The sequence below is a fragment of the Nothobranchius furzeri genome, chromosome 14 (genome assembly GCF_043380555.1).
Source record: "Nothobranchius furzeri strain GRZ-AD chromosome 14, NfurGRZ-RIMD1, whole genome shotgun sequence".
Classification (NCBI taxonomy): domain Eukaryota; kingdom Metazoa; phylum Chordata; class Actinopteri; order Cyprinodontiformes; family Nothobranchiidae; genus Nothobranchius; species Nothobranchius furzeri.
Genome location: NC_091754.1, coordinates 37,649,570 through 37,667,814, shown reverse-complemented (window position 1 = coordinate 37,667,814; position 18,245 = coordinate 37,649,570). Strand labels below are relative to the sequence as shown.

General features: G+C 46.1%; 1 protein-coding gene across 1 annotated transcript in view; it reads left to right on the top strand.

The window, feature by feature from the left end:
• Nucleotides 1-18,245, top strand: part of cntnap5a (contactin associated protein family member 5a) — a 165,578-nt gene that overhangs the window by 129,967 nt on the left and 17,366 nt on the right. Inside the window, exons 19-20 of the mRNA XM_015965714.3 lie at nucleotides 1,161-1,382; nucleotides 14,449-14,582. Coding sequence (XP_015821200.1) covers nucleotides 1,161-1,382; nucleotides 14,449-14,582 — 356 coding nt within the window. The remainder of the gene's footprint in view (nucleotides 1-1,160; nucleotides 1,383-14,448; nucleotides 14,583-18,245) is intronic.

Below are 18,245 nucleotides of genomic sequence, written 5' to 3'. Positions count from 1 at the left end.
GATGCACCATTACAATTTGCAGCCCAGATGTTTGACTGGATCCATCCATCCATTTTGCTATAATCACATTTTTATTTCACCATTTGTATCGTTGAACGTAGCACAAAAAGTGCAGAACTCTGCTTGGATGGTGACAGTGACAGCTGTGACTGTGTTTGTATTCATCAGGAAGTCCTCCTGCCTGCTGATTGGCTACTTAAACATCATGATGTTAGTTATGTGTTGTCCTACTGTGTGCTGCCACGGTTGTTGTGGGTGTAATTAAAGAGGCAGAAGCAAACTTCTGGCACCAGCTAAGATCAGCAGCAGTCGCCTCCAGATCATCCGATGCGCTTCACCGGGGCTTTGTGGCTGCACAGCTGAGCCACTCCTGATGCAAATGTGTTGTTGCGGTAATGTGAGGATGGTGGGGAGCCATGTGATCATTTACACGCATCCCCTCTGCTTTTCACCCTACAGGAAATGGCAAAGTGAATCTGGTGGTTAACTTTGTTTTGATGCATTAAAAAGCAGCCCATGTGGAGGTCACTGCAGCATCATCAGCACTTCCCCACCGCAGCACAGCTCTCACCAGGCCTCACTCCTTCAGAACCAACATCTGCCCTTTATTAAACAAAAAAAGGCATGAAAGCTCAAAATAAAATAGTACAAGAACACTGGAGCACAGCTTGCTTTCAGCAGCTAGTCTGGGATGATGGGCTGTCTTAAAGGAAAACGGCAAAGGAAAGGAAAACGTGCCAATTTTACACATCAAAGTTGTTTGTAGGGCTCAGGGAATAGCTCTGTATGAAGGGGAAAGTGTCGTACGGAGGCTCCGGTGGCCCCAGAGGAAGCCATCTGATAAATTGCTCCAAGTAATGAAAGAAGAAATGCTGCAACATGTTTTGATGCTAGCAGGCGCTGAGCGAGGGACACTAATGCTGACTATTTTAGGAAGGAAGGAACATATGTCCACAAAGCTACGTGTTTAAGGACACCTCAGCTCAGTCAGACAATTACGGTGATGCTTTTGTCAGTAATATCCACTGATGCTGTTTTAATAGTGTGTGGGTTTCATGTCAGCTCTAAAGGGACGTCCTTTCTGATTCCCCTTACTGATAACTTTGTGTGGACTGTGGAAGCTCGCTGCACTGAAAGCTACCCTTTGTGTGTCCCTGCAGAGGTGTCCGTGTCCTTCGACAGAGAGTCCTCGGTGACCTACACCTTCCAGGAGCCCTTCTCGGTGATGCAGAACAGGAGTTCTCAAGTCTCCAGTGTTTCCAAAGACAGCAGGGCCAGAGAGGATGTGGCCTTCAGCTTCGTCACCTCCCAGAGGCCGTCCATGCTGCTGACTGTCAGCACCTTCAGCCAGCAGTACATCGCGGTCATCCTCACCAGAAACGGTGAGTAGAGGAGATGAACTCTGATTTTTATAACATCCATTATGGATGTGTCTAAAAGCTTCAGTCCAATCCTCTGTGTTTAAAAGTCCCCACTCTGGCAGGAGAAACTCTCACCAGCCAAGATTTTAGGTGTATCTAACCTGTTTAGCACACGGTCTGTAGCTCGCAGTTTACTGGAATGGTTCAACAGGACTTTCATTTGATGCTGATGGTTTCAGTTGACAGTTCCTTCCTTGCTGTGAATTTCCCTCTGCCTTACAGTTTATTTTTAAAGATGATTGTTTTTAAAACGGCTGAAAAAACAACTATTTTTGTGTTACACTCTTACAAACCAACTAATGTTCCCGCTGCTGTTTACGATACATACCAACAGCTGAAAGACATGAAGTAGAGCCGCGGAATAGCGTTCTTTCAATTAATCCATTTGAATTAGAACATGTGTATCTCTGTCTTAGATTAGCAGTAAGCAGTGTGTTTTAATAATTCCTCTAAATAAGTGAGAACAGACTTATCAGCCTCTAGGAGGCTGTTTAACACCTCCTCCATGTCCTCCATTAGAAAAGGGTCATAGCGGTGTTCCTCAGGGATCAGCCTTAGGACAGCTGCTTTTCCGTCTCTACAGAAACTTCTGCTATCACCATGGGCAAACTCCACCTGCCAAAACAGAAGTGACAATCATTGCCGTTCCCTCCTTGTCCATTCCCGGGTCACACTGTGCGGTTTTTGGCCGTCGAACAGGATTGTTCATGTCACACTGAGAACTCCAGAAAGGTGGAACATTGTACGGCGCAAGTGAGGCAGACTGCACGACGTCTCTCTCCAGCAGGACGCTCTGCGTCATAGCGCACCTACCGAAGTATACGTCACTAAGCAGACCGCTAACCCAAACAAAACTGAAAAAATAAACACTTAGTTTTAGTGTCGGTTCATGGCCCAACTCATCTTCCTCAAAGAGGAAGCTTCGGTTTTAAAACCCTCGTTTTGGCGTCAGACTCTGGCTGCAGGTCTCCTTTTCCCGTCTTCCAGCTAAACAGCTGAGCTGTCAGCTGGCCATTCATCCTTCTCCTCCATAAGAACCAACTAAACTACAGAGAAGTAACAATCTTTCACAGATCGCTGCGATATCTAAAGTTTTGCCGTGAATTTGGTCTCACTGCTCTGCAGCTCGGCTTCGTGTGGCAGCTCACTCCCGCCATCACAGCGCGTCCTCTGTCCCTCTGCAGCAAAACGCTACTGAACCATCGTTATCAGCTGAATATGTGAGATTTCCACCAACAGAAAAGGGATCTCATGTTTTTGTGTTTTATTTTTTATGTTCGTGAGCTAGTCTCCTCTCAGCTCTCACAGATCGCAAAATCACGGTTTTCACAATTTATCTGATGGTCTAAAAATGTAGTTTAATTATTTTAGTATAACTCCTGTTTAGCTTGGGCTCCTAGGAGCTATGTTGTCTGGGGCACTTAGTGCCCCTGGTAGGGTCTCCCATGACAAATTGGTCTTAGGTGAAGGGTGAGACAAAGAACGGTTCGAAGGATCTTTCATGGCGGTTAAAACGAAGAGTCGGAGTACCCGGCCCGGAGGGTTACCGGGGTCCCACTCTGGAGCCAGGCCTGGGGTTGGGGCCCGTGAGCGAGCGCCTGGTGGCCGGGCTTTCGCCCATGGGGCCCGGCCGGGCCCAGCCCGAACCGGATACATGGGCTCGTCCAACTGTGGACCCACCACCCGCAGGAGGAACATGAAGGGTCCGGTGCAATGTGAATCGGGTGGCAGACCAAGGCGGGAGCCTTGGCGGTCCAATCCCCGGACAAGAAAACTAGTTTTTGGGACATGGAACGTCACCTCGCTGGCGGGGAAGGAGCCGGAGCTTGTGGCAGAGGTTGAGCGGTACCGGCTAGATATAGTCGGACTCACCTCGACACATTGCATTGGCTCTGGAACCCGAGACCTGGAGAGGGGTTGGACACTCTGCTTTGCTGGAGTTGCTCCGGGTGAGAGGCGGAGGGCTGGGGTTGGCTTTTTGTTAGCCCCGAGACTCTCTGCCTGTGTGTTGGGGTTTACCCCGGGGGACAAGAGGGTAGCTTCCTTGCGCCTTCGGGTCGGGGAACGGGTCCTGACTGTTGTTTGTGCTTATGGGCCAAATATCAGTTCAGAGTACCCACCCTTTTTGGAGTCCCTGGGACGAGTGCTAGATAGTGCTCCATCAGGGGACTCCATTGTCCTGCTGGGGGACTTCAATGCTCACGTGGGCAATGACAGCTTGACCTGGAGGGGTGTGATTGGGAGGAACGGCCCACCTAATCTGAACTCGAGCGGTGTTTTGTTATTGGACTTCTGTGCAAGCCGCAGTTTGGCCATAACGAACACCATGTTCGAACATAAGGATGCCCACCGGTACACTCGGTACCAGGGCAGCCTAGGTCACAGGTCGATGATAGATTTTGTAGTCGTATTATCTGACCTGCGGCCGTATGTTTTGGACACCCGAGTGAAGAGAGGGGCGGAGCTGTCAACTGATCACCACCTGGTGGTGAGTTGGATCAGATGGCAAGGGAACATGCCGCGTAGACCTGGCAGACCCAAACGCATAGTGAGGGTCTGCTGGGAACGCCTGGCAGAAGAACCTGTCAAGACGGTCTTCAACTCCCACCTCCGGCAGAGCTTTGACCACGTCCCGAGAGCAGTGGGGGACATTGAGTCCGAGTGGGCCTTGTTCCACTCTGCGATTGTCAAGGCGGCTGTTGCTAGCTGTGGTCGTAAGGTGGCCGGTGCCAGTCGTGGTGGCAACCCCCGTACCCGCTGGTGGACACCAGAGGTTCGGGGAGCCGTCAAGCTGAAGAAGGAGGCCTACAGGGCGTGGCTGGTCAGTGGGTCTCCGGAGGCAGCAGACAGGTACCGGATAGCCAAGCGGGGTGCAGCAGTGGCAGTTGCCGAGGCAAAATCTCGGGCGTGGGAGGAGTTTGGTGAGGCCATGGAGAAAGACTATCGATCGGCTCCAAAGAGGTTCTGGCAAACTGTCCGGCGCCTCAGGAGAGGAAGGCAGCAACTCGCTCACACTGTTTACAGTGGGGATGGGGAGCTGCTGACGTCAACTGAGGCTATAGTCGGACGGTGGAAGGAATACTTTGAGGAGCTCCTCAATCCCACCAATGCGCATTCCGAGGAGGAACCAGAGCTGGGAGGCCTGGGGATGGACTGTCCGATCTCGGGGGCAGAAGTTGCTGAGGTAGTCAAACAACTACACAGCGGCGGAGCCCCGGGGGCGGATGAGGTTCGTCCTGGGTATCTCAAGGCTATGGATGTTGTAGGGCTGTCATGGTTGACACGTCTCTACAACATTGCGTGGTCATCGGGGGCAGTTCCTAGGGAGTGGCAGACCGGGGTGGTGGTCCCCATCTTTAAGAAGGGTGACCTGAGGGTGTGTTCCAACTATAGGGGGATCACACTCCTCAGCCTCCCTGGAAAGGTCTACTCCAAGGTACTGGAGAGGAGGGTCCGATCGATAGTTGAATCTCAGATAGAGGAGGAGCAATGTGGTTTTCGTCCTGGCCGTGGAACTGTGGACCAGCTCTATACCCTTGCAAGGGTGATGGAGGGGGCATGGGAGTTTGCCCGACCAATCCACATGTGCTTTGTGGATTTGGAGAAGGCTTATGACCGTGTCCCCAGGGGCACCCTGTGGGGGACGCTCCAGGAGTATGGGGTGGGTGGCTTTCTGTTAAGGGCCATTCAGTCCCTTTACCAGAGGAGCGTGAGTTTGGTCTGCATAGCCGGTAGTAAGTCGTACCTGTTCCCAGTGAGGGTTGGACTCCGCCAGGGCTGCCCTTTGTCACCGGTTCTGTTCATCACTTTTATGGACAGAATTTCTAGACGCAGCCGTGGTGTGGAGTGTGTCGAGTTTGGTGGCAGGAGAATCTCGTCTCTGCTTTTTGCGGATGATGTGGTCCTCCTAGCTTCATCCAGCTCTGACCTTCAGCTCTTGCTGGGTAGGTTCGCGGCCGAATGTGAAGCGGCTGGGATGAGGATCAGCACCTCCAAATCGGAGACCATGGTTCCCGACCGGAAAAGGGTGGCTTGCCACCTCCGGGTCGGGGGAGAGGTCCTACCTCAAGTGGAGGAGTTTAAGTATCTCGGGGTCTTGTTCACGAGTGAGGGTAGGAGGGATCGGGAGATCGACAGGCGGATTGGTTCGGCGTCTGCAGTGATGCGGACGCTGAGCCGATCTGTCGTGGGGAAGAGGGAGCTGAGCCAGAAAGCCAGGCTCTCGATTTACCGGTCGTTCTACGTCCCAATCCTCACCTATGGTCATGAGCTTTGGGTAATGACCGAAAGAACGAGATCGCGGATACAAGCGGCCGAAATGAGTTTCCTCCGTAGGGTGGCCGGGCTCAGCCTTAGAGATAGGGTGAGGAGCTCGGACATTCGGGAGGGACTCGAAGTAGAACCGCTGCTCCTCCGGATCGAAATGAGCCAGTTGAGGTGGTTTGGGCATCTGGTCAGGATGCCTCCTGGACGCCTCCCCGGGGAGGTGTTTCGGGCATGTCTTGCCGGCAGAAGGCCCCCGGGTCGACCCAGGACACGTTGGAGAGGTTACATCTCCAATCTGGTCCGGGAACGCCTTGGGGTCCTGCCGGAGGAGCTGGTGGACAAGGCCGGGGAGAGGACGGCCTGGAGCTCCCTAGTTGGGATGCTGCCCCCGCGACCCGGACCCGGATAAGCGGAGGAAGACGAGACGAGACGAGACGCGATAACTCCTGTTTAGCTTGGGCTGTTAACAGAAATAAAAACTAGTGTGTAGTTTATAATCCGCATTTTAAACATAAACTGAAACCGAAGCTCAAAGAGGCGGAGTCCCAAAGGTGTGTTTTGATTGGTCGGTTGCAGACAGGAGTCATGAGTTTCAAGCAGTGCTTGAAGACTTTTTGAGGCCGATTTGATCAAAACGGTGTTGCAAAGGTGGTCACACTGTCCGTTCACAGCATGGTGCACATATATGCACATCACCCTGATGTTGACCGTTTCTTGTCACGATTCTGCTCAGGACGAGGGATTTGGCAACGACGGCCAGAAATCGCACAGTGTGATCCAGCGTAAGGGTCTGGCTCGAGAAAGGAGCTAGAACCTGTTTTGTTTCATATTCCAGAGTTGGTAAGAAAGAACACTGAAACTGAGTTCATTTCATACGTAACGTCTTTTGAGACGAACAGTTGGTTTGCTCTGCTATTGACCCACATGACCTGGATCCGGTTTATCCTGAAGCCTTGAGATCTATTACAGGTTTGGCTCTTGTTCACTGGTCCGACTAACTTCTCCAAACATCTTTGGTATGTTCTTACTGTGTCACTTTTCTAACTGCATTGTTGGTTCTTTTTTTAAAACACAGAAAAGGTTTTTTACCTTGCTGCTGAGTTTCGTTCGTGGCTGCTTACACTTGTCCATCTGCGTCGGTGCGGAGACACGCAACGCGATTACGTGTCAGCGCCAGTGCTCTGACAGGCTCACAGAGGGTGACGGGGTCAGGACGCTGCTTCCTGTAAATTTGTCATTAGCACCGCCGTTGCCTCGATAAAAAGTAAAGATATTTAGCAGCAGACTCAGAACAGATTGAAAAACACTTCACAGAAAAAGTCTGAAAATATGAACGCTTATTCACCCGAATATGCACTTAAGGAGTACAAAATACGGAGCAAACGTGGACAGAAATGATGGGAAACGTGGGTTTAAGGGTGGCAGCCTCATGAAAAGCTGCAGGAGAATGAAGGACAAATGCATTCGTGTTAAAAATTCTCTGAAACATGTAAACACATAGTAAATACACCAGCTGTAAAAGGCTTGTTTTGTAGCTCATCGTCGTCAGCTCCTCATGAGTTATTTTCCAGCTGATTCATCTTGTTGAATCTTTTTTTTTTTTTTTTTTTGTGGAAGGAATCACGATGGCTGGCTGTTCAGAGCATCAAACACTGAATCAATATTTCAAACAGAGTTTACCACAGCTTGTCATCTCCATCTGCCTAAAACACAGGAGCATGTGGAGGAAAGTCACAAAGGCTGCTGGTTTTCTGCTTTTTGTTATTAACTGATTACTGCAGCACTCTGCTGCTGGATGCTTTTGTTCCTGTGCGAAAACACAATCTTCTTTATTTCCAGGAGGGATTTTGAGGCAGTCCTGGGATAATTATAGAAAATAAATGATGTTAATAACACATCCCAGTGCTGTTGTCCAAATAACACTTTTGCTGGTGAGAAAAAGTCTTGTAGCTCTAGGTTTTCTGCTTTAGTTGACATTTGTTCAGCCTGCCCACCTGTATCATTCTCACAGGACTAACAGGATGGTTATGCACGACTTGCAGATGATCTGGAGGCTCACGTGCAGGTTTCTGTAGGCGTGTCTTAATTGTACACACCAGTAACTTTGTGCAGAACTAAAGCAGATGTAACTACAAGTGGTTCTGAGGTAGGAGTGTGTTTTAATGTTCTGGGGCTTCGTTTATAAAACTGAGCAGAATCATGACTAAAACTCCACTTCAGGTCAGCATAAGTAACGCTAACTAATTTTCTGACCTCTAGACCCCTTGAAAGCTATTGTTTACATCCGGGTAACTGCACACATCCAGAACACACACAATGCTGGAGGACTAAATCCCATCACTAGCTGTTATCCTGTATCGCCACAAATAAAACTAATAAAATAGAAGCTAAGGATTTAGGTATTTAGATTATCTAACATATCTTTGTGCAGAAGAACCAAAAAAGAAACATCTCAAAGTTAACAGTGCTTAGCACGCTTCCAGGCAGTGGCGGCACCAGGGGGGCGCTAGGGGGCGCTATAGCTACCCCTGGATATATAACACCCCCATGTAAATATTAGATTTTTTTTTACAATTTAATTTTAATTTAACGTGTGGATGTGATCATATTTAACATACAAAACAAAAATAATCAGTAAATTAGCATATGGATAGTAAAATCTTAAACCAAAACAGGAAATTGATGTTAAACTTTGACCTCATTTCCACCTGAGAACGAGTGAAAGGTAGAGCTAGTGGTAAAGTGGATCAGTTTTTGTTGCCCACATTTCCACGGGTTCAGTCAGACATGAATGAATGTTTGGAAGTGATCTCAGACCCACAAAAACCTACGGATCTGGATGAAGAGAGTCAACCCTCAACCGCCGCAGCAGGGTTTTGCCGCTGGAAATGCTAATGCTAACGTTAGCTAACCTTGCAACACTACAGATGGTTTTCTGTGTGGACAAGTCAGTGATTGTTCATATGTTTACGATGTATATTAATGATTGTTTCAGGTGATGTTGAGGTGTTGTGCACGCATGTGTATCTGCTAGTGTTGAAGGTGTTTTAGAGAACAATAGGTACGCATGACCACTTCCTTCATAGCACCCTCAATAAAAAGACTGGCTCCTTCATAGCACCTGCAGAAAAACATTTCTGGAGCCGCCACTGCTTCCAGGTTCCTTTGAAACAGCTAGCGAGCTGTGGGATGACCTGGGGGATATGCTCCTCACAACTGTCCACCTGGACTACAGAGCTGAAGCAACAAAGGTGTAACCGGAGCTCGTCTATGTTTTTCAGGTTAAAGCTGAAGGATTAGATTAACGGGTGCTCCGTATATTCTGATGATCAACGTAAACAGAAACTCAAATCAATTATATTAGCGACTGCCCGCTCCAATTACACAACACATTTTGTGTACTTATTGTAACAAGACCATTACCACAAGTCACGCACAGAACTACATACCACGCTGGCATTGTCAGTTTCACACACTTTTATTTCTCACAACTGAACTGCAACAGTTCTCGTTGTTGCTGCCTTTGCTCGGTCGGTCAGTTCCTACCCAGCTACTCGCGCCCCGCAGCCGTGCATAATTATATAATAAAAGCAAAGAAATGGTTAGATGGCTTTAACTTTTTTGTGTCTGAACGTGGTGTCTGGACATGTGGGGCAGGTATTTAAAGTTTTTTTCAATTGCTAAAACGCGTTTTTCAAAACTGTACGTTTCTTTCAAAACTGCACACACAAAACCCCAAACATAACACACAAATTCCTAAACCGTGGCTTCCCTTTGCAACAAAACCCTGCCATCACATATCGTAACACGTTCCCAAAATGGAACACGTTTTTTCATTTGGTAAACACAGCCACATTTTCACATGACACACACATACCATTCATTGCTTGAACACAAGTAGCCTTTGGGTGAACACTACCAAGCATGGAAAGAACACTGAAGAGCAAAACTGAAAACACAATTGTCGAAAGGGAACACAATGAATTACACACTGAATGTATGACAGGGCCCACTTTTCTCTGAGACAAACACTAGACATCACACAAATTTTGAGACAATACATTTTATTTTTACACTTATCCCCCCCCCCCCCACACACACACACACACACACACATTTTGAGACAAAACATTTGATTGTCACAGTTACCCCCCCCCACCACCACCACAAATTTTGAGACAAAACATTCTATTTCTATTGTCCTCCCCCCAGCATAATCATGGGGCATCATGCTGCCAGTCTCTGCCTGACCAGAGGACCTCATCAACATCACAGGCGATGTCCTCCTGGTCCAAACAGCTCTGGAAGTACCACCTCGAGTGCCTCATGAAGCCCTGAAAGGCCTCAAAGGCCACATCTCTACAAGCCTCCTCCATGGCTTGAAGCAGTGGGACCTGGCTCTGTGAATTCCTTTCGTACACCTTCCACCTCCAGGCTGAGAAAAACTCCTCAGTGGGATTGAGGAAGGGGGAATAAGGTGGAAGGTATAAAATGGAAAACCGTGGGTGGTCCTGAAACCACTCGTACACCTGGGTAGCCTTGTGGAAACTTGCTTTTATGCTGCAGTCCCTGATTGCAAATTGCTCGCCAGACCTGAAAGTTTAGAGATTTGAATATTTGTGTGTTGTTGATTGAAGCTTTGAGAATTCATGTGGAAAGTGTGTGTAAACCTGAAAATTGTGTGTGTGTTTTGACAGCAAGGTAATGTGAAATTGACATCAGAGTGTAAAGGAGGAAAATCAGAGTTCTAATATGATAAGGAAATCTTAAGTAGTGATAAATTGAGTCAAGTGATTGGGAACAGAAGTAGAGGTTGTGAAAATTGTGCCTCATTTTTGCTTTTTGAGTTTTAGCAATCGAAAAAAGCTGTAACTTTGTCTGTCATTAAACTGTGTGGGTGGGTGATCCACTAGAATTTACATGGCTGTTAACATGGCTGCCTTTGGTGTGTTTTAACCTGCAAAATTTACATTACTGTCCTTATTTTGTCAATTTGTGCAGCCTACAGCATCTCCGTGTGTTAGCCATGCCGGCAGATTTTATTTTGCCGCTATTTAACTCTGTTTATTGATACTAACAGGTAAACACAATGGTGTTCAACGAGGAGGTACTAGCTTCTTGCTCTCCATGTCTTGTTGCATGTTGCAATAACCATGTCTAATGTTTGATTCTCTGTCTCATAATTTTAATTAAAAGTTTTGCTTTGAGAGCACATTTTCCTGAATTATAAAAATGCATAAATTTAGATTAATTAATTACAAAGCCTGTAATTAATTAGATACATTTTTTTAATCAAGTCCCAGCCCTACTTTAAATTGAACTCTAAATTCTACCGGGAGCCAGTGGAGGGACTGTAATACTGGAGTGATGTGAGTTTGTCTGCTGGATTTGGTTAGGAGTCTGGCTGCTGCATTTTGGATGGCTTGAAGGCGTGAGAGGGAGGTTTTGCTGAGACCAGTAAAAAGAGCGTTACAGTAGTCTAAGCGTGATGACACAAAGGCATGGATGATTATTTCCAGATCTGCAGTTGAAACCAGTTTACGGACTTTTGAGATGTTTCTCAGGTGAAAGAAACAGGAGTGGGAGATGGTTTTGATGTGTGAGTCTAAACTTAAAACTGGATCAAAAATAACTCCCAGGTTTCTAATGTTGGACTTGGCTGTTGGGCAAAAGGAGACAATTTCCTGCTCGATTTTTGGCTAAGTTCCGGGGGTGCAGTGATCAGGGTCTCTGTCTTGTTAGCACTGAGGACAAGAAAGTTGCTGGACAGCCAGTTACTGATCTGGGTCAGGCAGAGTACAAGGGTGGCCAGCCTGTCCAACTGGTGTGGCATGAAGGACATATAGAGCTGAATATCATCAGCGTAGATGTGGTAGGAGATGTCTGGGAAAGACTGAATGATGCCAGCTAGGGGAAGAATATAGAACGTGAATAGTAGAGGCCCTAGAACTGAACCTTGTGGGACCCCGCAGGTTAGAGAGGCAGTGTCTGATGAAAAGGTTTCTGACTTCACTGCGAATGTTCTGTTGGTGAGATAGGAAGAGAGACAGTCTAGAGCAGAACCTGAAATCCCAGCCAGGGCATTTAACCTGTTTAGTAGAACATTGTAGTCTACAGTGTCAAAAGCTGCACTGAGGTCTAGCAGGACCATGACAGAGCATTTCCCTGCATCAGCAGCCATCAGGAGGTCATTTTGCACCCTTACTAGAGCAGTCTTGGTTGAGTGCTGCTTCAGAAAGCCAGATTGGAAGGGGTCAGAGATCTTTGACTTAGAAAATCAGGATCTGAGTTGGGTTTCAACAACCTTCTCAAGTACTTTACTGATGAAAGGTAGTTTAGAAATGGGCCTGAAGTTACTGGTGGAGCTGGCGTCAAGGTTGGGTTTCTTTAAGAGAGGAGTCACTACTGCATTTTTAAAGTAAGATGGAACACAGCCTTGGCTCAGTGAGCTGTTGATCATAGTCAACAGAGATGGACTGATAAAGGCAAGGGACCCGACTAAAACAGAGGGAGTTAAGATATCTGATGAGCATGATGAGAGCTTCAGCTGACTGGTTATTGAGGTTAAGTCATTTAGTGTAACTGGGGAGAAGGAGGTGAAAGACTCGGAGCACTGAGGGGCCTCCTCGCTGATGGGGGAGCTGGTGGAATGCTGGATCTCAGATTCAGCACCTTGTTTGCAAACAAAGTGGAGAAATATGTTACAATCATCAGCTGAAGATAGCTGAGCCTGCTGCGGAGGAGAAGACACGATGCTGGAGATGGTGTCAAACAAAACCTTAGGATTATTCTTATTTTGGCATATGAGGTTGCTGAAGAAAGAAGACCTGGTATTTTCTACAGCTTCGTTGTATGACTCGAGAAGTTCTTCGCGATGAACAACCAAACCTGTCCTCTTCCATCGACAAAGGACAAAGTGAGGCTCTGCTGCTGCTCTGATGATGAACCCAAACAGATGTGGGTGGAGTGAGACACTCAGGTGACATGTACCTGAGCTTTGGACTAAGCAGAGCTGCAGGTGTGTGTCTGACGTCTCAGGAACAAGCTGCTTCTCCACAGCTTGTTTGTCTCACTTCAGTCGCCCATGCTCCAGCGCAAGAGCGCACACTAACCACACAATACCTGTTTTCTTTTATTAGACAGAGCCTTTCTGCTCCCCGACTACGGTATCTGGGAAAATACCTTTACTCTCCGAATGAGACAAATGTGTTGCCATGGTTACCAAACGATCCTGCGTAATTACTCAGGAGATTGCTTCCTTGACTGTGAATTGGTCCACTTTAAACTCGCAGAGTTCACTGAGAGGCGGAGAAAGATGGTGGGGGAAAGTAGAATCCACTTAAAGCTGAGGAATGCAGTCGTAATCTCTCTGAGCTCCGGTTAACACGGAAACGGACAAAAACCAAAACAAGGCTATAAATACATCTTCTCTTCTATCCATCACACTTTAGGACATATAGTTTCCTAAAATTAACAAATAATTATTTTGAACCAGTTGGGATTTGAATGGGTTATGTTCTTATTGAAATGTGCATGAATACACACGTGTAGATTAAACTCATCCATGATGATGATCAGATGAATGCTGCAGCAGAACTAAATAAAATCCAGGGTGGCCATGAACAAGCTGTCACACTGCTGACAAAGTTAAAGGAGGGTTGTGGTATTTGCGATGCCTGTTAGTCTGTCAGCACTGTGTCTCGGCGTTTCCAGCCTCTGACATATGACAGCCCCGGAAGCATTAAGCTGCCACTGTTTAAGCTGTAGCCACACTCCACGGCTCCATATTGAGTGACACGTGTAGCACCTTTGTGCAGTTTTTAGCCCGAGTGCTAATCCACTCTTGTGTGTTCCGTGTCCCTCAGCTCTGTGTAAACTGTGAAGGGCAAAGGAGACACTTTATCCACCGTGACCTTCATCTGGTGGAGCACTCCGTATCTGAGATGAATCACCACACAAAGCCCTTCACTTACACTCTGGGAATTGTAATATTGACCCAGCTCCACTTGACAATGCATAGCTTTCTGACTCTTTGATCTGGCAGCAGCTGTGTGTGTGTGTGCGTGCGTGCGTGCATGTGCGCGTGTGTATGTGTGTGTGTGTGTGCGTGTGTGTTTGTGAGCCCATATCGACTCGCGGAGCTATGAGAGAAATATTTGTAAACTCTCAAAACTAACTGAAGGAACTCTGATGTTGCGGTTTATTTATAAGTTAGAGGCACAAAGTTTGAGTAAAAGTGAGACGAGGTGTAGAAATCTGCCTCTCTTCCTTCAGGCTGTGTGTGAAACTAGGCATGTATCCTTCAGGCTGCATGTCTCAGAGAACAACGTCACGGGACTGGATGCTGGTCCACCTGTTCACCACTAGTCAGAATGGGCACACGTCGTATTGCAAACAAAGGTGGTGGTTTTGGACAGATGAAACTTCCTGGATGTTTCCACGTTGGAGAAAGAGCCAAAGCCCCAAAGGCAGCACAGCCTCCAAACCCGTAGGGAGAATTCTCTTAGAGATAAGAGCTCACAGAAAAACAAAGGCCTGACAGAACATTTGGAGAAGAGAGCAGGGATATTTGGGTCCAATCTGGCTGTGAATAAATAAAACAGAAAAAAAAGAATGTCTAGTTTTTCTAGCTGCAGATCTGTGATTTCCAAATTAACACTAAGCATGATGAGGAGTTGTAATAAGGAGGTGTTAATGATTTCTGCAAAAATGTGCCGACTTCTGCATCACCCTTCTTTATTTTTAAATTCTGTTTCTTCAGGGAGTCTTCAGATCTGGTATCACCTTCAGACAGACCGGAGTCCAGACGTGTTCGGTCCCGCTCTCGGGAACCTGGCAGACGGCCGTCTTCATCGGATCCGGATGCACAGAGTTGGCAAAAACCTCTACGTTCAGGTGAGCAACGTGCCAGAGAAGCTGTATCGGTGATGATCACTGTCACTAGATGGACGGAACTCACACACACATGAACGACTAAAACACTGCCTTCATAACAAAGTTCTGGTTTTATGGAGCACTTTAGTTAAAAGGGGAGGGGCTTTGACGTTCTCCTCTAGTTCCGTAAAGATGAGATTTGTTTTGCCCGAAGGTTCCATCCCTGCTCGCTGGTTCTTTATTGGGTCTGCATGTTCTCCACCTGATGAAGGTGGGCTGCATGGTGGTGCAGTGGTTAGCACTGTTGCCTCGCAGCACGAAGGTTGCAGGTTCAAAACTCGGCTGCGGCCTTTCTGCGTGGAGTTGCGTGTTCTCCCCATGAATGCGTGGGTTTCCTCCGGGTACTCCGGTTTCCCCCACAGATCACAACATGCCCTATAGGTTATACATTGTAAGTTGCTTTGGATTAAAATGTCTGCCAAATGACTATATATATATATATATATATATATATATATATATATATATATATATATATATATATATATATATATAGGTTGTCTCATTGTCAGCATCAGCTGATCTGTTTGAGTCTCACTAAAGATGTTTACATGGTGTAATCTTTGTTTACTTGACTTAAGGTGGAAATTCTATGTTTCCACTTCAGCTCTACTAAAATATTAGTTTTACTCTGATGCAGCATGATGGATGTTGCTACATATTTGTTAAATGATCAATAAGACCAATGAGATGTGATGTTCCACATAAATATAAATGATCAACCTGATTGGTCTTTGAATATTTGATTTAATATTACCTTAGGTTCGATGACTATTCAGGGAACACACACTTCATATTAATTCACACAGTAAGAATATAGTATACTAAAAAATGAATTTAGTTTTATATTTCTAAGCTAATAATGACACAGAACTAATTATGGTGAATGATGGTTGAACACGATAACACAATGAATGAAATGATGTTTGTAGCAAAACCGTCTGAGAGATCTTGTGATGTCTGGGTTGTGAAATCAGTCTGACTGTATGGTTTAACACGCTATAGATTATCCAGAAAGTCATCTCACAGCAGTGTGCAGGTCTACGATACCCTCGTGTGACGCAGCTCTTGAGCAGTCTGGAGGGAAGGCAGACAGAGTGGTGATGTCACCAGATGAAGTGGCTCCTGGAATCAGAGAGTCGCAGCTCCCTTTGAACTCAGTTATCACCGGCCATAAGATGCTACCAGGGTCTGCTAGTTAGACGGTCCACGTCTGAGGTGTTGTAGTGTCTGATGTGCGAATGGATGAATGATACACTCTGGTGTAAAGTGCTTTGGAGTTCTCACTCTGAGAGGCGCTATACAACTGCGGGTCATTTATCATTTATCATACACTCGCAAGCATTGCAGAGCGGCTTTGACCTTGAGCTCAGAAGAGAGGATGGTCCCAAGTGCTTTGCTCACCCGGTAGGTCTAACCGAGTAAGCTGGCTAAGAACTCCAGTTCAGGAAGTGAGCTCTATTTTTATTACATTACAATCTAATTATAATCTAAAGATTAGTTTACAAATTTAGAAAAATCTGAATTTGACAAGTTCAAAGGTGTTGCCACAATACCTCAGGCATCTCTCCTACACCTAGATACTTAGTGGTGTTTTCTTAGTGTGAAGCAAAAATATAAATAAATAATAATAATATTATGAGGTGTGAATAAACTCACAAGTCAACATTATTGGAATTAACAATTACTAATCTGGTGTAACTTGAGATCTGAAAAAATCACTACAGAAAAAATGTATAATCATGATAAATGAGTCGCACTTGTATAGCGCCTCTCAGAGTAAGGACTCCAAAGCGCTTTACACTACAGTGTATCATTCATCCATTCACACACATTCACACACTGATCGCGATGAGCTACGGTGTAGCCACAGCTGCCCTGGGGTGCACTGACAGAGGCGAGGCTGCCGAGCACAGGCGCCACCGGTCCCTCTGACCACCACCAGCAGGCTTAAGGGTTAAGTGCTTTGCCCAAGGACACAACAGCAGAATTCTGTCTGGAGCCGGGATCGAACCTGCAACCTTCCGATTACTGGACAACCCGCTCAACCTATTGAGCTACTGCTGCCCCTCATCATTCATTAATGTTACCTATAGGACACATTATTAAAACACTTTGGATTTAAACACACGGTTCATTTAACCAAATATGGTTATAGAACATGAATGAAATTATAAAGACTCAACTCATAACAATAACAACTCATAATTCATGTTGGTGCAAATGACATTGAGAAAAGACAGTCAGAGATGATGAGGCATGCTCCATTGAAATACCCAGCTCCCTGAAAACCAAGGTGTGCACATCAGTGGCCCGTGACTGCTGGTCAGAAATGGTGATGAAATATTCAGCAGGTTGTTTGCACTGAACAGCTAGCTATAAGCTATATGCAACAAAGAGAAAGTTCACTTCTTTGATCATTTCAACTTCTTTTGGGATCACAGACACTTCTTCAGGCCGGATGGGATCCACCTGAACAAGTCTGGAGTGTTATGACTGAGGACATTTTTTCATGAACCTCCCTCAGTCTTACAATCTTTAGAAAGCTTGACGGACACTCCCTCTCTTTTACTAACTACTCCTCTGGAAGAGCTAGAGGATGCCCTCTTTTGGACTGCTGTCAGGGTGGTTAATAGGACCACTGATCCATCCTGTTGCCACCCACCTCCACATCCCCCACAATTCACTCCTTGACCCCTCCTCAATCCTGTGTCTCAGTGATGTCAATCTCCTCATCCGCTGGTACCCCAGACATCACTGAACAGTCCTCAATTTCCTGTTTGATATGTGCTGAGTCCAGATTTCAAGGAAGATGTTACTCGTGAGTATTTTCAGGACAAATGTGGATCTAATGAAATGTTCGTTTTCCCTATCCCTGTGATGATATCTAAAATAAGGAAAGTGCCTGTTCACTCAAATAATCCAAGAAACCTGATAACACTTCCTTGTCGGGCACATTGAGCACATTGCTCCCACTCTATTTCTATGAAATGGGCTTTAATAAATGATATATCTCTTAACAAGTCATTTCAAGTAGATTATTTTATATGTGCTTATGATCTGGGTTTTATGCTTTTATCTAAAACTTGGTTACATTTTGGTAGCAGTGCACCAGTTCTCACAGTTTTTTCTCCTTCTTGGAGAGTGCAGACACTTTTTTCTCCTCTAATTATTTTTCCTACATGAAGAATGGTGTAGGGGGCTACCTTGTGTCTGGAAGGAATGCACCTAGTTGGATACCTTTTTGATTCCTGGAAGGAGCGTGTCTTTTTCTGCTTTTGGTGGTGGTTTCAGAAGACTTATAGATTTTTGGATTTATGAGAACTGGATTTCTGCTGATTGGAGCAGGTGGTTATATAGTATTTTGGAAATAATGGAGCTGTTGGGGTGATTAGGTTTTTTCCTGAGCTCAAAGAATGTTGTTGCCGTGTTTTTAACACTGACTCAGACGTTACTTGAGATGAATTGCAAGCAGGATGCTTAGGACACTAATTTGGCTGTGATTCTTCTATTGGTATGCAAAATGGATACCATCATGGAGAAATACAGTAATGGTATGAAGGGAATCAAACCCCTTCATTAGGCTGTTTGGATGACCTTGAAACCAGCAAAGACTAAAGGTAG